Source organism: Salvelinus namaycush, unplaced genomic scaffold (genome assembly GCF_016432855.1).
Source record: "Salvelinus namaycush isolate Seneca unplaced genomic scaffold, SaNama_1.0 Scaffold988, whole genome shotgun sequence".
NCBI lineage: Eukaryota > Metazoa > Chordata > Actinopteri > Salmoniformes > Salmonidae > Salvelinus > Salvelinus namaycush.
Window position 1 is genome coordinate 66,294 of NW_024061739.1, and position 23,518 is coordinate 89,811.

The 23,518-nt window shown below is 46.1% G+C and overlaps 1 protein-coding gene across 1 annotated transcript; it reads left to right on the top strand.

The window, feature by feature from the left end:
• Window positions 1-2,220: 2,220 nt before the first annotated feature.
• Window positions 2,221-19,311, top strand: pcdh7a (protocadherin 7a; the record flags this gene model as incomplete). The annotated part of the gene is made up of 5 exons (XM_038988200.1): window positions 2,221-3,077; window positions 4,380-4,904; window positions 5,242-5,863; window positions 5,942-6,451; window positions 18,541-19,311. Coding segments are annotated over exons 1-5 (3,285 nt in total), but the record flags the coding sequence as incomplete, so codon positions are not given.
• Between the last annotated feature and the right edge of the window lie 4,207 nt (window positions 19,312-23,518).

Below are 23,518 nucleotides of genomic sequence, written 5' to 3' on the forward strand. Positions count from 1 at the left end.
ATTATAAATTATTAAATAATATCCTTATTATTGTTATTATTATTATTATTATTATTAGTCTATATGTTTGCCTTTTGACCTTTAGCCACAGGGGTCATATAGTGTCATAGTATAAATCTGATAGCTGGCGGCAGAGAGATTAAAGTTACTATGAGACGTCATCAGAGAACCACATGCCGCCGGATGAATGACGACATTCAGATGAGCTGTTGTGGCCGTAACTGGATAAAGAAATCTAAGTCATTATAAAAAAAAATGTGTGTGTTTGTGCCGGTTATTACGTTTGTGGGGCAATTTCCATTTAAACCCCAGTCCCGTAGCCTGTTCAACGCTGGCTGGCAACCGTCCAACACAGTAAAAGAAAATGCCGATTGTGCAGAATAAGTTCCCATTATATTCCTCTGACAACCAATATCCCTTCCTTCCCTGCATCCCCTTTGTGAATTAAGATATTCTCCTCATCTCATCCCGCCCTGAGTCGCGTAAACGCCACGTTGAATCTAGTGCAGTGTGACAGCGAGGAGGATAGGTCTGTTACCGATACACACACACACGCACACACCGTGAGCGACAAACACTGCCTCTCGTTCCGTTCTCCCGTTTCAGCTGAACGATCAAGTTACGTGGCTAGGGAAATGTTGCAGTGAAGAGAGAGAGAGAGAGAGAGAGAGAGGCGCAGAGAGAGAGAGAGAGAGAGAGAGAGAGAGAGAGGCGCAGAGAGAGAGAGAGAGAGAGACTGCAGCATCATTTCAGAGCAGGCAGAAGCAAGCCACGCGCGCACATGCAGTGCAGTAGAACGTGCAGGTGAGAGAAAGAGAGAGAGAAGGCGTGCGTGGAGAATGAACGATAGAATGCAGGACTCTTGGAAAATACGCATTTTCTCTCGGTTCATTACCGAAACATCCTCGCGAACGCACAAGGAATTATAATTGACCGGATTGTTGACTTCGGGATCTCTTTAGCCTTTAAAAAAAAAAAAAAAGGATTGCTGATGTGAGCGAGCTCCGGTTTACGGTTTAGATTATTATTCCGTCCCGAGAAGTGGCTGTGAAAAGCACTCTTGTCTTTGTGAAGTTCCGTGAAGGCATTCGACCAAACTGCTTGGCACGTTGCTTCACTGCGGGGAAAAACACACGCGTAGTTCAGACTCATACCGGGGAGCGAGAGGTAAGAAACCACAATTAAACTCTGAACGATTACCGGACGATATCCAATACTTTACTTTTAAACCGATTTTGTTCCGCTTTGTGGATGTAAGTAATTTTTCACAACATTAGTGGTTCGGCGTCCTGAGACAGAGTCGTGTTCAGTTTTCTTTGTGGAAGTGCTGCATTGCAGTTTCTCTTCAACTCGTCAAAACCGCCGAGAGAGCCCCTCGGTCCCCCGGAACGCGACCGGAATTAAGCGAAATTACTAACGGACTAATATAACTGATAAGAGAGTCTTCAAGAGAGGGAGAAACGGAATAAGTCTCCATCATAAAAAGAGAGCGAGAGAGAGTCAAGTGGATTAATTAACGTGAGTGGATGATTTGGTTTCTCTTTTCTTCCTGGATGGATTTTCTGATATCTTTGTGCTCTGAACATCCCAGAGAGACTTAGAGGATTTTTTTTTTTTAAGTTTATTTTTAAACCCACTCTCAACAATAAAGAGAAAGATAAAAGAATAGAGAAAACATACATCCTGACTGAAACAGAGATCTACAACCAGGACAGAGAGACTGATCTGCAGTGTGTTATTAGAGTGCTGTAAAGCTTCCCTGGACCCTAGACAGTGGAAACTGCCGAGAGAGAGAGAGGGGGAGGGGGGAAGAGTGTGAGAAAGAGAGAGGAAACAAAGATCTACAACCAGATAGACACATTAACGACAGAGAAGGAGGGAAAGGTAGAAGTATAGATCCCCAGAGAGAGGAAAGAGAGACAGAGGGATAGAGAGGGAGAGACAGAGGGATAGAGACAGAGGGATAGAGAGGGAGAGGGAGAGAGAGACAGAGGGATAGAGAGGGAGAGAGAAGAGAGGAAAGAGAGACAGAGGGATAGAGAGGGAGAGATAAGAGAGAGAGAGAGACAGAGGGATAGAGAGGGAGAGAGAAGAAGCAGAAAGGCGGGAGCCATGCGGAGGACAGGGGTAGGTGTCTGTGGTGGAGCAGCGTTCTCCTGCTCCGTAACGCTAACTGGACCGGGGGAGTTGTTCCACCTCCTAGTCCTTCTCCTACTAACGATGACTCAGCTCCCGGTCGCTGACTCGGCACTCCGTTACCGGGTGGCTGAGGAGGGCCCCGCAGACGTTATGATCGGTAATGTGGCTGCCGACCTCGGCCTGTCCGCGGGCACCGGCTCCGGAGATGTCACATTCGCCCTAGAGAGCGGCTCGGAGTTCTTCAAGATTGATAACGTTACCGGGGAGCTGACTACCGGGCAGCGGAGGATTGACCGGGAGAAGCTGTCCCAGTGTCAGATGATCTTTGACGAGAACGAGTGTTTCCTGGACTTCGAAGTGTCTGTGATTGGTCCGCTCCAGAGCTGGGTGGATCTCTTTGAGGGCCGTGTGGTCATCACCGACATCAACGACAACACGCCCTCGTTTCCGTCCTCGGTGCTGACGTTATCTGTCGAGGAGAACCGTCCAATAGGCACGCTGTATCTGTTACCCACAGCGACGGATCGCGACTTCGGGCGCAACGGGATTGATCGTTATGAATTGATTCAAGATGGTAGCTCTTCCGGGTCGGCGGGGTCAGGGTCGGGGTCAGCGAGGAGAGCAGCCGGTGGGCCTATGGGAAGAGCGGATGGAACAGGAGGAGGAAACGGAGGAGGAGGGGATAGGAGGAGAGGAGCATTGGATAACAACGGAGGAGGAGGAGGTGCAGGAGGAGGTGTGAGGAGCAGTGTGTTTGAGCTCCAGGTCGCCGACACGCCCGACGGCGAGAAGCAACCACAGCTGATCGTGAAAGGACCTCTGGACCGTGAAGCACGCGACTCGTATGAGCTGGTTCTACGGGTCCGGGACGGTGGGAACCCTCTTCGCTCCTCCCAGGCACTCCTCCGCGTCGCCATCACCGATGTCAACGACAACAGGTCAGATGAAAACGTAGTGAAAAGCATGAGCTGAGGCACACACACATGAGCTGAGGCACACACACATGAGCTGAGGCACACACACATGAGCTGAGGCACACACACATGAGCTGAGGCACACACACATGAGCTGAGGCACACACACATGTTAGTAGAGGTGCTGACTAATGGATCCTGTCTAAAAAGTAGGATTGGTTTACCCATTAAACTAAAGAGCTGGAATAGTAGCATCAGCGTAGAGAAACACTAGCTAAATTAGCATAGAGCACCACTAGCACAAATATCATAGAGCACCACTAGCACAATTATCATAGAGCACCACTAGCACAATTATCATAGAGCACCACTAGCACAAATATCATAGAGCACCACTAGCACAATTATCATAGAGCACCACTAGCACAATTATCATAGAGCACCACTAGCACAATTATCATAGAGCACCACTAGCACAAATATCATAGAGCACCACTAGCACAATTATCATAGAGCACCACTAGCACAATTATCATAGAGCACTATTAGCACAATTATCATAGAGCACCACTAGCTAAATTAGCATAGAGCACCACTAGCACAATTATCATAGAGCACCACTAGCTAAATTATCATAGAGCACTATTAGCACAATTATCATAGAGGACCACTAGCACAATTATCATAGAGCACCACTAGCACAATTTTCATAGAGCACCACTAGCTAAATTATCATAGAGGACCACTAGCATAATTATCATAGAGCACCACTAGCACAATTATCATAGAGCACCACTAGCACAATTATCATAGAGCACCACTAGCTAAATTATCATAGAGCACCACTAGCACAATTATCATAGAGCACCACTAGCACAATTATCATAGAGCACCACTATCTAAATTATCATAGAGGACCACTAGCATAATTATCATAGAGCACCACTAGCACAATTATCATAGAGCACCACTAGCACAATTATCATAGAGCACCACTAGCTAAATTATCATAGAGCACCACTAGCACAATTATCATAGAGCACCACTAGCTAAATTATCATAGAGCACCACTAGCACAATTATCATAGAGCACCACTAGCACAATTATCATAGAGCACCACTAGCTAAATTAGCATAGAGCACCATTAGCGCAATTATCATAGAGCACCACTAGCTAAATTAGCATAGAGCACCATTAGCTAAATTAGTATAAAGCACCATTAGCTAAATTAGTATAAAGCACCATTAGCTAAATTAGGTTGAAAAGCACAAACAATGTTATCTTCTGAACACATGGTATTTATTTTATTTCTTTATCGACAACAGCCCGCGCTTCGAGAGAGCCATCTACGAGGCCGAGATGGCGGAGAACGCGCCTCCCGGAACCCCCGTCCTCCAGGTGCGCGCTTCGGACCGCGATGTCGGCGTCAACGGACAGGTGGAGTACGTCTTCGGTGCTGCCACGGAATCTGTCCGCCGTCTTCTCCGACTGGACGAGGCTACCGGTTGGCTGAGCGTCCTCCACAGGATTGACCGGGAGGAAGTGGCCCAGTTACGCTTCACGGTCACGGCAAGGGATCGCGGTCAGCCGCCGCGCACCGACCGGACAACCGTAGTCCTGGTGGTCCGGGACGAGAACGACAACGTTCCGGTCGTGGAGATCAGGAAGATCGGACGGATTCTGGTGAGGGACGGAGTGGCGCTGGTACCGGAGAACGTTCTGGTGGACACACCGGTGGCACTGGTTCAGGTGTCAGACCGTGACCAGGGGGAGAACGGGGCGGTAACGTGTACGGTGGTCGGGGATGTACCGTTCACCCTGAAACCGGCGGGAGAGACGGCGCTCCTGCCGCTGCCCGCGGATGACGCCTTCGACAGGTGAGATAAAAACACTTCCATATTGATGTTTAGAGTTTGTTTCTTTGTCATTTTTTAAGTCAAATTCAGAGTATTCCAGCACGGCGCACCGAGAGGCTGAAATAGTATCGGAGCATCAACGTACAGCACCATAATATAAACCTGACAGCTAGCTACGTTAAGTTGAAAATCACAAAAATCACATATGTTAATTTGAGCCATATATTTACATTTTTCAATGTAACTCTCCTTCCACAGCAGGAAGTAATTATATTGATTAATTTCTTTGTAATTTTTTTATATAAATATTTAATTAACCTTGTTTCCTCAGAAACCGTAAGAAGTATTTCCTCCACACGTCGGCCTTGTTGGATTACGAGGCCACTAAAGAGTACAGCGTGACCATCGTGGCAGTCGACTCTGGTTCCCCCTCTCTCTCCAGCAACAGCTCTCTCATGGTCAGGGTGGTCGACATCAACGACCACACTCCTACCTTCGCCCAGGCCGTGGTCGAGGTCCACTTTGCCGAGAACAACCAACCAGGAGAGCGTGTGGTCACCGTGGTTGCGGCGGATGCCGATTCCGGTAAAAATGCAGAGATTGCGTATTCATTGGATCCGTCCGTTAACGGCCTGTTCTATATTGATGCTGATAATGGGGATATCCGTGCGACGGGGGTTCTGGACCGGGAGGTCAGGGAGAAGTATGAGTTCCAGGTGATCGCCAGGGATAAGGGATTCCCCTCGCTGCAGGGGTCGGCCACGGTGGTAATCATGGTGACCGACCGCAACGACAATGCTCCGAAGTTTGTCCAGGAAGTGTTCACGTTCTACGTGAAGGAGAACCTCCTTGCCAACAGCCCAGTCGGCATGGTAACAGTAACAGACGCGGATGAGGGTGAGAACGCGGAGCTGAGTCTTTTCGTAGAGATGGACGAAGAAGAAGGAGAAGAGGTGGAGGGAGGAGGAGGGGAGAAGAACAAGGGAGTAGGAGAGGAGGGAGGAGGAAGAGGAAGAGGAGGAAGAGGTGAGGAAACGTTCTCCATAGAGAACAACACCGGGACGATCTTCTCCTCCGTGTCCTTTGACCGGGAACGCCGCTCCACCTACACCTTCCGCGTCCGGGCCGTCGACGGCGGAGCTCCGCCTCGCTCCGCCACGGCGACAGTCTCCCTCATCGTAACTGATGAGAACGACAACGCCCCCTCCGTGACCTCACCCACCAACGAATCCTACACCCTCCTCCCCCCGGCCTCCTCCACCCGGACCGTCGTCAGAACCGTGGCCGCCTCGGACTCTGACTTTGGCCGCAACGCTGACCTGCGCTTCTCCCTGGTAGGAGGGAACCCGTTCAGGCTGTTTGAGATCGGCCTGGCCAGTGGAGTGATCACCGTGGCAGAGCCCCTAGAGAGGAGACACAGGGGGCTGCATCGCCTGGTGGTCAGGGTCAACGACAGTGGAGAGCCATCGCTCTGCGCCACCGCGCTGGTCCACGTCTTCGTCAACGAGAGTCTGGTCAACGCTACACTGGTGGACGCACAGGTAATTATGAATATGACTTTGGGTGTGTCCCAAATGACAACATATTCCCTATGAAGTGCACTACTTTTGACCAGCTGCCCCATTGACTCTGGTCAAATGTAGTGCACTGTGTAGGGAATAGGGTGCCATTTGAGACGCGTCCATACTGTACATGCGTACCTCTCCTCTATTCCATTCCATTCTGACTGGTGACATTGAGTCCATTTGTTAAGGCCCTACTGTTCTATACAGGCTATATTTACACTTCTCCTGCTCAATAGCTTAGAATGGGCCAATGCACCAGCCTATAATGGAATGGTAGGGATCGATTAGAACAACTTAGAATGGAACAGTAGAACTAATGAACATGGAATTCTAGAATGGAACAGTAGAACAAATGAACATGGAATTCTAGAATGGAACAGTAGAACAAATGAACATGGAATTCTAGAATGGAACAACTTAGAATGGAACAGTAGAACAAATGAACATGGAATTCTAGAATGGAACAACTTAGAATGGAACAGTAGAACAAATGAACATGGAATTCTAGAATGGAACAAATTAGAATGGAACAGTAGAACTAATGAACATGGAATTCTAGAATGGAACAAATTAGAATGGAACAATAGAATGGAATGAATTAGAATGGAACAATAGAATGGAATGAATTAGAATGGAACAATATAATGGAATGAATTAGAATAGAACAATAGAATGGAATGAATTAGAATGGAACAATAGAATGGAATGAATTAGAATGGAACAATAGAATGGAATGAATTAGAATGGAACAATAGAATGGAATGAATTAGAATGGAACAATAGAATGGAATGAATTAGAATGGAACAATAGAATGGAATGAATTAGAATGGAACAATAGAATGGAATGAATTAGAATGGAACAATAGAATGGAATGAATTAGAATGGAACAATAGAATGGAATGAATTAGAATGGAACAATAGAATGGAATGAATTAGAATGGAACAATAGAATGGAATGAATTAGAATGGAACAATAGAAGGGAATGAATTAGAATGGAACAATAGAATGGAATGAAATAGAATGGAACAATAGAATGGAATGAATTAGAATGGAACAATAGAATGGTATAATGGAATGGGTCCGCTCAGAGTGGGACATCGTTTCATCTTTTAATAAGAACAGTGTAGACAAGACCAAAGCAATAGAGGGCAGACAAATGGACGGATCGAATCAACATAGTATCACTCAACTGCTCAAAGGGCTTGATGATTAGTTCATTAGTTTGATCAGGTGTGCTGGTTTTGGGATAGAATAAAGCAGAGTAAGTTAGGGAGGCCCCAGGTCAAGGTCTGAGTTTATACATGAAACTGCGGTCCAGAGTTTCTCCTGGTACAGGTTACGGGGTTAGGAAAACTCCTGGCTATGAAGAAACATTTCCATCTAGTTTCTCATTGGCCAACTTGTGACTCCTACTGACGAGTTGAGTCATTTTCTGCTGCGTTGCCATTTCATTCACTAATCACTTTGGCATCCTTCCACTCTCTCTCTCTCTCTCACACACACACACACACACACACACACACACACACACACACACACACACACACACACACACACACACACACACACACACACACACACACACACACACACACACACACACATATACACACACATACCCCTTCGGCATCATTCCACTGTCACACACACACCCATTTGGCATCATTCCGCTGTCACACACACACACACACACACACACACACACACACACACACACACACACACACACACACACACACACACACACACACACACACACACACACACACACACACACACACACCCCTTTGGCATCATTCCACTGTCAGAGAGAATTCCTTATGCGATGGAGGCAGTAACACAAGCATTTCACTGTGAGATAACGTCTGCGTATCTGTGACCAATACACTTTGATTGGATATCCTTCTAGTCCATTACTGTATATTGAGAGCTGTGCTCTGCTGGGCTGTTCCAATCTAAACTGTCTATGGTGTAATGTCAAGGAGTTCTAGATTACAACATGCTTCCACACATTACAATCCATTGTTCCATAGAATCCTTCTGTCATTCCATTGTGTTCTGGTCCACTCTACCATTCTATTGCAATCAAATGTTTCTGGTTCTAAGCCGGGGCTTCTCATGTCCGGTTCTTTTCGTTGCATCTGAACCTGTCCCAGGCATAACTCTGTGCCCTTGTTATAGGCTTCAACTTGGACCTGGAGTTCTCCCTAAATTTCAGCCATAACAAGGGCCCAGGGTGTTTCATGTTTAGGTCACAAGGTAATGAATAACTCCTGGCCCTAAAGATACACCGCTAACTAAAGCTACACCGCTAACTAAAGCTACACCGCTAACTAAAGCTAAACCACTAACTAAAGCTACACCGCTAACTAAAGCTACACCGCTAGCTAAAGATCCACCGCTAACTAAAGCTACACCGCTAGCTAAAGATACACCGCTAACTAAAGCTACACCGCTAGCTAAAGCTACACCGCTAGCTAAAGATCCGCCGCTAACTAAAGATCCACCGCTAACTAAAGATCCACCGCTAGCTAAAGATCCACCGCTAACTAAAGATCCACCGCTAGCTAAAGATCCACCGCTAACTAAAGATCCACCGCTAGCTAAAGATCCACCGCTAACTAAAGATCCACCGCTAGCTAAAGCTACACCGCTAGCTAAAGATCCACCGCTAACTAAAGCTACACCGCTAGCTATTCATTGTATCAATATCAAGAGAGGCACAGCATTACCTGCAGAGTGAAACGGTTCTGGTGTTTAAGGCTAAGCAGTACAAACCTTGGTGCAGCAGAGTGGAAGACTCCTGGGGGAGCTGGGGGCTGGGGGGAGTGAGGGGAGTGAGAGAGAGATGTGTCAGGATGGATGATGAGGCACTGCTAGAGCTAAAGTGGTACTGCTGCATTCTCCTGTTGAACACTTACAAGGAGACACACACACAGGAGTGCAGGAATGCACACACACACATGCCGTATATACACACACCCAGCATGCACACATACACACACATAGCAGAGACACACACACACACACCCACACACAGTGTGCTAGAGGCATGCTCAGCAGAATGTGAATGGGACAGAAGAAGACTGCAGAACAGCGAACAGAGCAGAGAAGAACAGAGGAGAACAGAAGAGAACAGAACAGAACCGAGAACAGAGAAGATAAGAGAACAGAACAGAGAGAGAACAGTGAAGAACAGAACAGAACCGAGAACAGAGAAGATAAGAGAACAGAACAGAGAGAGAACAGTGAAGAACAGAACAGAGAAGATAAGAGAACAGAACAGAGAGAGAACAGTGAAGAACAGAGAACAGAACAGAGAACAGAGAAGATAAGAGGAGAACAGAACAGAGAGAGAACAGTGAAGAACAGAACAGAACAGAGAAGATAAGAGGAGAACAGAACAGAGAGAACAGAGAAGAACAGAGAACAGAGGGGAACAGAACAGAACAGAGGGGAACAGAGAACAGAGAAGAGGAGAACGGATGAGAACAGAGGAGAACAGAACAGAGGAGAACAGAGAAGAGGAGAACGGATGAGAACAGAGGAGAACAGAACAGAACAGAACAGTGGGGAACAGAAGAGGAGGCCGGATGAGAACAGAGGAGAACAGAGAACAACAGAGAACAGAGAGGAACAGAACAGAGGACAACAGCGAAGAACATTGAACACAGGAGAACAGATGAGAACATAGGAGAACAGAACAGAGAACAGAGGAGAACAGAACTGAGAACAGGGGAGAACAGAACGGAGAACAGATGAGAACATAACTGAGAACAGGGGAGAACAGAGAACAGAGGAGAACAGAACAGAGAACAGAACTGAGAACAGGGGAGAACAGAGAACAGAGGAGAACAGAGAAAAGAGGACAACAGAGGACAACAGATGAGAACAGATAACAGAGGAGAACAGAGAACAGTTAACAGAGGAGAACAGAGAACAGTTAACAGAGGAGAACAGAGAACAGTTAACAGAGGAGAACAGAGAACAGAGGAGAACAGAGAACAGAACAAAGGAGAACAGAGGAGAACAGTGAAAAGAGGAGAACAGAGGAGAACAGAACCAGGCAACAGAAGAACAATATAATGGAACAGAGAAGAGGAGATGAATGGAACCAATGCAATAGAATCTACCAAGACAATAGAAAGTTAGTCTAACCAAGTCCATTCACTGATATCAATGTAATGTATTTATTTAGCCAGGATAGTCCACTCCATTAGAAAGTTAGCCTAACCAAGTCCATTCACTGATATCAATGTAATGCATTTATTTAGCCAGGATAGTCCACTCCATTAGAAAGTTAGCCTAACCAAGTCCATTCACTGATATCAATGTAATGCATGTATTTAGCCAGGATAGTCCACTCCATTAGAAAGTTAGCCTAACCAAGTCCATTCACTGATATCAATGTAATGTATGTATTTAGCCAGGATAGTCCACTCCATTACAGTTGCCACTGTTTTCCAGGGTTTCTTTTTTTAAAGGTTATTTACTGAATGTAATACAGTGAAACACTTGAACAGTCAAACCAACCATTGTTATAAACTCATGAACCAATACAATAGAATCTACGAAGACAATGCGATGTATTGTAAAACAATAGAGCAGGACCTTAGTGTGACTGGGGCAAATTGCTTTTCTAACTGTGTTACGTTGACTTGCAAATTAAACCTCTTGAACAAGAGAGAGATGGGATAATGTGTGACTCTTATATTGAGTGTTGTAGAGGTAATGTGTGACTCTTATACAGAGTGTTGTAGAGGTAATGTGTGACTCTTATATTGAGTGTTGTAGAGGTAATGTGTGACTCTTATATTGAGTGTTGTAGAGGTAATGTGTGACTCTTATATTGAGTGTTGTAGAGGTAATGTGTGACTCTTATATTGAGTGTTGTAGAGGTAATGTGTGACTCTTATATTGAGTGTTGTAGAGGTAATGTGTGAATGTTATATTGAGTGTTGTAGAGGTAATGTGTGACTCTTATATTGAGTGTTGTAGAGGTAATGTGTGACTCTTATATTGAGTGTTGTAGAGGTAATGTGTGAATCTTATATTGAGTGTTGTAGAGGTAATGTGTGACTCTTATATTGAGTGTTGTAGAGGTAATGTGTGAATGTTATATTGAGTGTTGTAGAGGTAATGTGTGACTCTTATATTGAGTGTTGTAGAGGTAATGTGTGACTCTTATATTGAGTGTTGTAGAGGTAATGTGTGACTCTTATATTGAGTGTTGTAGAGGTAATGTGTGAATGTTATACTGAGTGTTGTAGAGGTAATGTGTGACTCTTATACTGAGTGTTGTAGGGATAATGTGTAAATGTTATATTGAGTGTTGTAGAGGTAATGTGTGAATGTTATATTGAGTGTTGTAGAGGTAATGTGTGACTCTTATACTGAGTGTTGTAGAGGTAATGTGTAAATGTTGTAGATCTGGAGTGCTACTTTGTCAGAGTGGTTGTGCAGACAGCAGTAAAAAGCAGCGTCAGCGATGCAGATAATAATGTATTACTATTTTATCTACATTATTAAAATGTGATTCAAGTGTTCTATTTAATGGAACATAAAAGAGGATTCAAATGTAATTTACACACACACACACACACACACACACACACACACACACACACACACACACACACACACACACACACACACACACACACACACACACACAGTTCTGTACAACTAACCTTATGGGGACACATAATTCAGTCCCATTCAAAATCATATTTTCCCTAACCCTAAACCCCCTAGCTCCTAACCCTAAACCTCCTAGCTCCTAGCTCCTAACCCTAAACCTCCTAGCTCCTAACCCTAAACCTCCTAGCTCCTAACCCTAAACCTCCTAGCTCCTAACCCTAAACCTCCTAGCTCCTAACCCTAAACCCCCTAGCTCCTAACCCTAAACCTCCTAGCTCCTAACCCTAAACCCCCTAGCTCCTAACCCTAAACCCCCTAGCTCCTAACCCTAAACCTCCTAGCTCCTAACCCTAAACCCCCTAGCTCCTAACCCTAAACCTCCTAGCTCCTAACCCTAAACCTCCTAGCTCCTAACCCTAAACCTCCTAGCTCCTAACCCTAAACCCCCTAGCTCCTAACCCTAAACCTCCTAGCTCCTAACCCTAAACCTCCTAGCTCCTAACCCTAAACCTCCTAGCTCCTAACCCTAAACCTCCTAGCTCCTAACCCTAAACCCCTAGCTCCTAACCCTAAACCTCCTAGCTCCTAACCCTAAACCTCCTAGCTCCTAACCCTAAACCTCCTAGCTCCTAACCCTAAACCTCCTAGCTCCTAACCCTAAACCTCCTAGCTCCTAGCTCCTAACCCTAAACCTCCTAGCTCCTAACCCTAAACCGCCTAGCTCCTAACCCTAAACCTCCTAGCTCCTAACCCTAAACCTCCTAGCTCCTAACCCTAAACCCCTAGCTCCTAACCCTAAACCTCCTAGCTCCTAACCCTAAACCTCCTAGCTCCTAACCCTAAACCTCCTAGCTCCTAACCCTAAACCTCCTAGCTCCTAACCCTAAACCTCCTAGCTCCTAACCCTAAACCTCCTAGCTCCTAACCCTAAACCTCCTAGCTCCTAACCCTAAACCCCTAGCTCCTAACCCTAAACCTCCTAGCTCCTAACCCTAAACCTCCTAGCTCCTAACCCTAAACCTCCTAGCTCCTAACCCTAAACCCCCTAGCTCCTAACCCTAAACCTCCTAGCTCCTAACCCTAAACCTCCTAGCTCCTAACCCTAACCCTAAACCTCCTAGCTCCTAACCCTAAACCCCCTAGCTCCTAACCCTAAACCTCCTAGCTCCTAACCCTAAACCTCCTAGCTCCTAACCCTAAACCTCCTAGCTCCTAACCCTAAACCTCCTAGCTCCTAACCCTAAACCTCCTAGCTCCTAACCCTAAACCTCCTAGCTCCTAACCCTAAACCTCCTAGCTCCTAACCCTAAACCTCCTAGCTCCTAACCCTAAACCTCCTAGCTCCTAACCCTAAACCTCCTAGCTCCTAACCCTAAACCTCCTAGCTCCTAACCCTAAACCTCCTAGCTCCTAACCCTAAACCTCCTAGCTCCTAACCCTAAACCTCCTAGCTCCTAACCCTAAACCTCCTAGCTCCTAACCCTAAACCTCCTAGCTCCTAACCCTAAACCTCCTAGCTCCTAACCCTAAACCTCCTAGCTCCTAACCCTAAACCTCCTAGCTCCTAACCCTAAACCTCCTAGCTCCTAACCCTAAACCTCCTAGCTCCTAACCCTAAACCTCCTAGCTCCTAACCCTAAACCTCCTAGCTCCTAACCCTAAACCTCCTAGCTCCTAACCCTAAACCTCCTAGCTCCTAACCCTAAACCTCCTAGCTCCTAACCCTAAACCTCCTAGCTCCTAACCCTAAACCTCCTAGCTCCTAACCCTAAACCTCCTAGCTCCTAACCCTAAACCTCCTAGCTCCTAACCCTAAACCTCCTAGCTCCTAACCCTAAACCTCCTAGCTCCTAACCCTAAACCTCCTAGCTCCTAACCCTAAACCTCCTAGCTCCTAACCCTAAACCTCCTAGCTCCTAACCCTAAACCTCCTAGCTCCTAACCCTAAACCTCCTAGCTCCTAACCCTAAACCTCCTAGCTCCTAACCCTAAACCCCCTAGCTCCTAACCCTAAACCTCCTAGCTCCTAACCCTAAACCTCCTAGCTCCTAACCCTAAACCTCCTAGCTCCTAACCCTAAACCTCCTAGCTCCTAACCCTAAACCCCCTAGAAATAGCATTTGACCTCGTGGGGACTAACAAAATCTCCCGTTGGTCAAATGTTGTTTGTTTACGATTCTGGTCCCCATAAGAATAGTTAAACACGTCCAGACACACTCACACTCACAGAGATACACACACACACACAGATGCACACACACCACTCAATGGGAAGAGGATATTTTTTGATAGTATTTCCCATCCTTAACAGCACAAAATAGAAAATTGATTTAGACCTTAAAATGTGTATCTAGTGTGTGTGTGTGTGTGTGTGTGTGTGTGTGTGTGTGTGTGTGTGTGTGTGTGTGTGTGTGTGTGTGTGTGTGTGTGTGTGTGTGTGTGTGTGTGTGTGTGTGTGTGTGTGTGTGTCTAATGGGTCTCTCCGTATGTAGCTACTGTGTATTGATTGTCTATATTGTGATGGCAGAATCTATACCTGCATTACAAACATCCTGATTCCTAACTACTCTGATTGACCCTGTTACACACACACACACACACACACACACACACACACACACACACACACACACACACACACACACACACACACACACACACACACACACACACACACACACACACACACCTATCCTAACTCACTGCTCTGATTGACCCCATTTCCATCTGTTGGGTATCTAACCAGTACTCACAGTGTACCATCACCCATGTCTATCTGTCTATCTGTTGTTACTGAACTTACCATGACCTTACTATGTCTCTAACCTGTACTGACCTTACCATGTCTCTAACCAGTACTGACCTTACCATGTCTCTAACCAGTACTGACCTTACCATGACCTTACCATGTCTCTAACCAGTACTGACCTTACCATGTCTCTAACCAGTACTGACCTTACCATGTCTCTAACCAGTACTGACCTTACCATGTCTCTAACCAGTACTGACCTTACCATGACCTTACCATGTCTCTAACCAGTACTGACCTTACCATGTCCCTAACCAGTACTGACCTTACCATGTCCCTAACCAGTACTGACCTTACCATGTCTCTAACCAGTACTGACCTTACCATGACCTTACCATGTCTCTAACCAGTACTGACCTTACCATGTCCCTACCATGTCTCTAACCAGTACTGACCTTACCATGTCCCTAACCAGTACTGACCTTACCATGTCTCTAACCAGTACTGACCTTACCATGTCCCTAACCAGTACTGACCTTACCATGTCTCTAACCAGTACTGACCTTACCATGTCTCTAACCAGTACTGACCTTACCATGTCCCTAACCAGTACTGACCATACCATGTCTCTAACCAGTACTGACCGTACCATGTCTCTAACCAGTACTGACCTTACCATGTCCCTAACCAGTACTGACCTTACCATGTCTCTAACCAGTACTGACCTTACCATGTCTCTAACCAGTACTGACCTTACCATGACCTTACCATGTCTCTAACCAGTACTGACCTTACCATGACCTTACCATGTCTCTAACCAGTACTGACCTTACCATGACCTTACCATGTCTCTAACTAGTACTGACCTTACCATGTCTCTAACCAGTACTGACCTTACCATGTCCCTAACCAGTACTGACCTTACATGTCTCTAACAAGTACTGGCCTTACCATGACCTTACGGTGTCTCTAACCAGTACTGACCTTACCATGTCTCTAACCAGTACTGATCTTACCATGACCTTACCATGTCTCTAACCAGTACTGACCTTACCATGTCTCTAACCAGTACTGACCTTATCCTGACCTTACCATGTCTCTAACCAGTTCTGACCTTACCATGTCCCTAACCAGTACTGACCTTACCATGTCTCTAACCAGTACTGACCTTATCCTGACCTTACCATGTCTCTAACCAGTTCTGACCTTACCATGTCTCTAACCAGTACTGACCTTACCATGTCTCTAACCAGTACTGACCTTACCCTGACCTTACCATGTCTCTAACCAGTACTGACCTTACCATGTCCCTAACCAGTACTGACCTTACCATGTCTCTAACCAGTACTGACCTTACCATGTCTCTAACCAGTACTGACCTTACCATGTCCCTAACCAGTACTGACCTTACCATGTCTCTAACCAGTACTGACCTTACCATGTCTCTAACCAGTACTGACCTTACCATGTCTCTAACCAGTACTGACCTTACCATGTCTCTAACCAGTACTGACCTTACCATGACCTTACCATTTCTCTAACCAGTACTGACCTTACCATGTCTCTAACCAGTACTGACCTGTCCATGTCTCTAACCAGTACTGACCTTGCCATGTCTCTAACCACTACTGACCTTACCATGTCTCTAACCAGTACTGACCTTTCCATGTCTCTAACCAGTACTGACCTTACCATGTCTCTAACCAGTACTGACCTTACCATGTCCCTAACCAGTACTGACCTTACCATGTCTCTAACCAGTTCTGACCTTACCATGTCTCTAGCCAGTACTGACCTTACCATGTCCCTAACCAGTACTGACCTTACCATGTCTCTAACCAGTACTGACCTTACCATGTCTCTAACCAGTACTGACCTTACCATGTCTCTAACCAGTACTGACCTTACCATGTCTCTAACCAGTACTGACCTTACCATGACCTTACCATTTCTCTAACCAGTACTGACCTTACCATGTCTCTAACCAGTACTGACCTGTCCATGTCTCTAACCAGTACTGACCTTGCCATGTCTCTAACCACTACTGACCTTACCATGTCTCTAACCAGTACTGACCTTTCCATGTCTCTAACCAGTACTGACCTTACCATGTCTCTAACCACTACTGACCTTACCATGTCTCTAACCAGTACTGACCTTACCATGTCTCTAACCAGTACTGACCTTACCATGTCCCTAACCAGTACTGACCTTACCATGTCTCTAACCAGTACTGACCTTACCATGACCTTACCATGTCTCTAACCAGTACTGACCTTACCATGTCTCTAACCAGTACTGACCTTACCATGTCTCTAACCAGTACTGACCTTACCATGACCTTACCATGTCCCTAACCAGTACTGACCTTACCATGTCCCTAACCAGTACTGACCTTACCATGTCTCTAACCAGTACTGACCTTACCATGACCTTACCATGTCTCTAACCAGTACTGACCTTACCATGTCTCTAACCAGTACTGACCTTACCATGTCTCTAACCAGTACTGACCTTACCATGACCTTACCATGTCCCTAACCAGTACTGACCTTACCATGTCTCTAACCAGTACTGACCTTACCATGTCCCTAACCAGTACCTTACCACTAGCTACAGCCGACTAGCTACAGCCGGACTAGCTACAGCCGACTAGCTACAGCCGGACTAGCTACAGCCGACTAGCTACAGCCGGACTAGCTACAGCCGGACTAGCTACAGCTGACTAGGTACAGCCGACTAGCTACACATGACTAGCTACAGCCGACTAGCTACAGCCGACTAGCTACAGCCGACTAGCTACAGCCGACTAGCTACAGCCGACTAGCTACAGCCGACTAGCTACAGCCGACTAGCTACAGCCGACTAGGTACAGCCGACTAGGTACAGCCGACTAGCTACAGCCGACTAGCTACAGCCGACTAGCTACAGCCGGACTAGCTACAGCCGGACTAGCTACAGCCGGACTAGCTACAGCCGACTAGGTACAGCCGACTAGCTACAGCCGACTAGCTACAGCCGACTAGGTACAGCCGACTAGGTACAGCCGACTAGATACAGCCGACTACCTACAGCCGATTAGCTACAGCCGACTAGATACAGCCGACTAGCTACAGCCGACTAGTTACAGCCGACTAGCTACAGCCGACTAGCTACAGCCGACTAGTTACAGCCGGACTAGCTGCAGCCGACTAGCTACAGCCGGACTAGCTACAGCCGCCGACTAACGCTACCTAGCATTTAATTTAATTTAGTTTATTTATTTTTTACAGTTCGATACTAGAAGTCAGATATTGATATAATTTAGTCTGAAATAATATCTTGATATGTAAATGTGTTGATTTTCTCTCTCTCTTTCTCCGGGTGTCTTGTAGTCTACTCACTCTGGCGTTATAATGCAAAACGCAGTAACTACGTAATGGTATTTTACTGCAAAATCTGACTTCAAAGTCTTTTTCTGTCTAGACAGACTCCATGATATCTTCTGAACAACTGCCCTGTTCAGATACTGTACCACCTGGCCATCACAGCAGATCAAAGATTTTTGACCAAATTGGTAGTTACTGCGTTTTGCCTTGGTAGGGCAGAGTAGTGATTTACAGTGTCTGCTTTTCTTAACATAAACCCTTGAATTCTTTTATATCCCCTTCCCACCCACCACCCCTCTCTCTAGGTGGCTCGTAGTCTGGCCGCCCCTCTCTACCTGGACATCGCGGGCGACCCCGACAGCGAGCGAGCGTTGGGGAAACAGCGTCTCTCGGTAGCCATCGGTGTCCTGGCGGGCGCCGCCGCAGTCATCCTGGTCATCCTCCTAGTGGTGATGGCCCGCCAGTGCGGCGCCCAGGGCAAGAACGGATACGAGGCCGGGAAGAAAGAACCAGAGGAGGACTTCTTTAGCCCTCAACCGGCCGTGCCACAAACCAGGGGAGGGACGTTGGACCGCGGACGGAAGCCCCGCAGGGACAAACGGAACGCAGGCGCTGGAGGAGCCGGAGCCGGTAATAAAACTGAACGGCCACTCTACAGCGGCATCGTCACGGTCAACGGGCTCCGTCGCCACGGCAACGACCACCACATCGCCGACATCGACGATGACGACGAGGACGTGAGCAGCGCCAGCGAGAGGTTGGCGGCGAGGTACTGCGCGGTGGACGGAGACCCCGGGAGCCCACGCATGGGCGCCAGGCATCACCAGTCGAGCCCAGATCTGGCCAGGCATTATAAGTCAAGCTCGCCGCTCCCCGCGGTACACCTCCAGCCCTACAGCCCCCCGGCCGAGGGGAAAAAGCACCAGGCCGTACAGGAGCTGCCCCCCTCTAACACCTTCGTGGGGTCTGGAGGGTCCAGTGGTAGTGGGGGAAGTGGGAACGCTGATGCCATGTCTCTGGGGTCAGACCAGTGTTCTGAGTATGGATCCCAAACGGGGAATAAGTACAGCAAACAGGTAGGACTGATTCAGTTATTCTACTGACACAAACTGAACTGAGCTAAACTGGACTGGCCTGGCTACTTATCCACCACAGTTGACTGACTGGTGGTGGTGATAATAGGACTGACTAGTGGAGGTGATAATAGGACTGACTAGTGGTGGTGATAATAGGACTGACTAGTGGTGGTGATAATAGGACTGACTAGTGGTGGTGATAATATGACTGACTAGTGGTGGTGATAATAGGACTGACTAGTGGTGGTGATAATAGGACTGACTAGTGGTGGTGATAATAGGACTGACTAGTGGTGGTGATAGTAGGACTGACTAGTGGTGGTGATAATAGGACTGAATAGTGGTGGTGATAGTAGGACTGACAAGTGGTGGTGATAATAGGACTGACTAGTGGTGGTGATAATAGGACTGACTAGTGGTGGTGATAGTAGGACTGACTAGTGGTGGTGATAATAGGACTGGTGGTGATAGTAGGACTGACTAGTGATAATAGGACTGACTGGTGATAATAGGACTGACTGGTGGTGGTGGTAATAGGACTGACTAGTGGTGGTGATAATAGGACTGACTGGTGATAATAGGACTGACTAGTGGTGGTGATAATAGGACTGACTGGTGATAATATGACTGACTAGTGGTGGTGATATTAGGACTGTCTAGTGGCGGTGATAATAGGACTGACTAGTGGTGGTGATAATAGGACTGACTAATGGTGGTGATAATAGGACTGACTAGTGGTGGTGATAGCAGGACTGACTAGTGGTGGTGATAGTAGGACTGACTAGTGGTGGTGATAATAGGACTGACTAGTGGTGGTGATAATAGGACTGACTAGTGGTGATAATAGGACTGACTAGTGGTGGTGATAATAGGACTGACTAGTGGTGGTGATAGTAGGACTGACTAGTGGTGGTGATAATAGGACTGACTAGTGGTGGTGATAATAGGACTGACTAGTGGGGGTGATAATAGGACTGACTAGTGGTGGTTATAATAGGACTGACTAGTGATGGTGATAATAGGACTGACTAGTGGTGGTGATAATAGGACTGACTAGTGGTGGTGATAATAGGACTGACTAGTGGTGGTGATAATAGGACTGACTGGTGATAGTAGGACTGACTAGTGGTGGTGATAGTAGGACTGATGATAATAGGACTGACTAGTGGTGGTGATAATAGGACTGACTGGTGATAGTAGGACTGACTAGTGGTGGTGATAATAGGACTGACTAGTGGTGGTTATAATAGGACTGACTAGTGGTGGTGATAGTAGGACTGACTAGTGGTGGTGATAATAGGACTGACTAGTGATGGTGATAGTAGGACTGACTAGTGGTGGTGATAATAGGACTGACTAGTGGTGGTGATAATAGGACTGACTAGTGGTGGTGATAATAGTACTGACTAGTGGTGGTGATAATAGGACTGACTAGTGGTGGTGATAATAGGACTGACTAGTGGTGGTGATAGTAGGACTGACTAGTGGTGGTGATAATAGGACTGACTAGTGGTGGTGATAATAGGACTGACTAGTGGTGGTGATAATAGGACTGACTAGTGGTGGTGATAATAGGACTGACTAGTGGTGGTGATAATAGGACTGACTAGTGGTGGTGATAATAGGACTGACTAGTGGTGGTGATACTAGGACTGACTAGTGGTGGTGATAATAGGACTGACTAGTGGTGGTGATAATAGGACTGACTAGTGTTGGTGATAATATGACTGACTAGTGGTGGTGATAATAGGACTGACTAGTGGTCGTGATAATAGGACTGACTAGTGGTGGTGATAATAGGACTGACTAGTGGTGGTGATAATATGACTGACTAGTGGTGGTGATAATAGGACTGACTAGTGATAATAGGACTGACTAGTGGTGGTGATAATAGCACTGACTAGTGGTGGTGATAATAGGACTGACTAGTGGTGGTGATAATAGGACTGACTGGTGATAATAGGACTGACTGGTGATAATAGGACTGACAGGTGATAATAGGACTGACTAGTGGTGGTGATAATAGGACTGGTGGTGATAATAGGACTGACTGGTGATAATAGGACTGACTAGTGGTGGTGATAATAGGACTGACTGGTGATAATAGGACTGACTGGTGATAATAGGACTGACTGGTGATAATAGGACTGACTGGTGATAATAGGACTGACTAGTGATAATAGGACTGACTGGTGATAATAGGACTGACTAGTGATAATAGGACTGACTGGTGATAATAGGACTGACTAGTGATAATAGGACTGACTAGTGGTAATAGGACTGACTAGTGGTAATAGGACTGACTAGTTACAATAGGACTGACTAGTGATAATAGGACTGACTGGTGATAATAGGACTGACTAGTGATAATAGGACTGACTGGTGGTAATAGAACTGACTAGTGACAATAGGACTGACTAGTGATAATAGGACTGACTAGTGATAATAGGACTGACCAGTGATAATAGGACTGACTAGTGATAATAGGACTGACTAGTGATAATAGGACTGACTGGTGATAATAGGACTGACTGGTGATAATAGAACTGACTAGTGACAATAGGACTGACTAGTGATAATAGGACTGACCAGTGATAATAGGACTGACTAGTGATAATAGGACTGACTAGTGATAATAGGACTGACCAGTGATAATAGGACTGACTAGTGATAATAGGACTGACTAGTGGTAATAGGACTGACTGGTGGTAATAGAACTGACTAGTGACAATAGGACTGACTAGTGATAATTACATTTTACATTTTAGTCATTTAGCAGACGCTCTTATCCAGAGCGACTTACAGTAGATTGCATACATTTTATTACATTTTAGGACTGACTAGTGATAATAGGACTGACTGGTGATAATAGGACTGACTGGTGATAATAGGACTGAATAGTGATAATAGGACTGAATAGTGATAATAGGACTGACTGGTGATAATAGGACTGACTGGTGATAATAGGACTGAATAGTGGTGGTGATAGTAGGACTGACTAGTGGTGGTGATAATAGGACTGACTAGTGGTGGTAGTGTTTGCTGTGTTGTTTGGCTGTTTTGTTGTTGGTTTGTTGTTGTTTTGTTATTGTTGATCTGTAACCCCCTCGCTTATTTGCTCTTTGAGGTTCTCTTTTGAATCTTTAGAATTTGTTTCTTTCCATATGTCTCTCTCTCTCTCTCTCTCTCTCTCTCTCTCTCTCTCTCTCTCTCTCTCTCTCTCTCTCTCTCTCTCTCTCTCTCTCTCTCTCTCTCTTTACAGTCCTCTCCTTGTTGCATCGTAAGCTGTCTTTTGCTGATGTTTTCAGACTGATGTTTTCAAAGTAGTACACCCAGTGTGTGTGTCAGCATGGTAATCCTGTAAGCAGTGTGACTGTGTCCTGCTGTCTGTGTGTGTGTGTATGTTTCGTGTCAAACAGCAGACTCCATTTAGCCAGGCTTATTGCTGGGTGAGAGGGGGGTGTGTCTGTCTCTTCAACTTGATGTGTCTTTGTGTGGGTACGCTTAGACTGTGTGTGTGTACGCTTAGACTGTGTGTGTGTGTCTGCAACTGTGTGGTGTGTGTGTGTGTGTGTGTGTGTGTGTGTGTGTGTGTGTGTGTGTGTGTGTGTGTGTGTGTGTGTGTGTGTGTGTGTGTGTGTGTGTGTGTGTGTGTGTGTGTGTGTGTGTGTGTGTGTGTGTGTGTGTGTGTTAGGGTTGAGCATTTGAAATCATTTTTGGGGATATCCGGATAGTCGTAAAACAAGTGTTTTAAAGATAACTTTTTTTTTACTTCAATGGAAACCGGTGTGTGTGACAGTCTGTGTGTGACATGGAGAGAGAGAGAGAAAGTTGTAAAGAAGCTAGCTAGCTACAGTAGCCATCTAAGTTAGCCAGCTAGCTAACTAAACTAGCCATCTGAGTTAGCCAGCTAGCCAGCTAACTGAAGTAGCCATCTGAGTAAGCCAGCTAGCTAACTGAAGTAACCATCTGAGTTAGCCAGCTAGCTAACTGAAGTAGCCATCTGAGGTAGCCAGCTAGCTAACTAAAGTAGCCATCTGAGGTAGCCAGCTAGCTAACTAAATTAGCCATCTGAGTTAGCCAGCTAGCTAACTAAAGTGGCCATCTGAGTAAGCCAGCTAGCTAACTGAAGTAGCCATCTGAGGTAGCCAGCTAGCTAACTAAATTAGCCATCTGAGGTAGCCAGCTAGCTAACTAAATTAGCCAT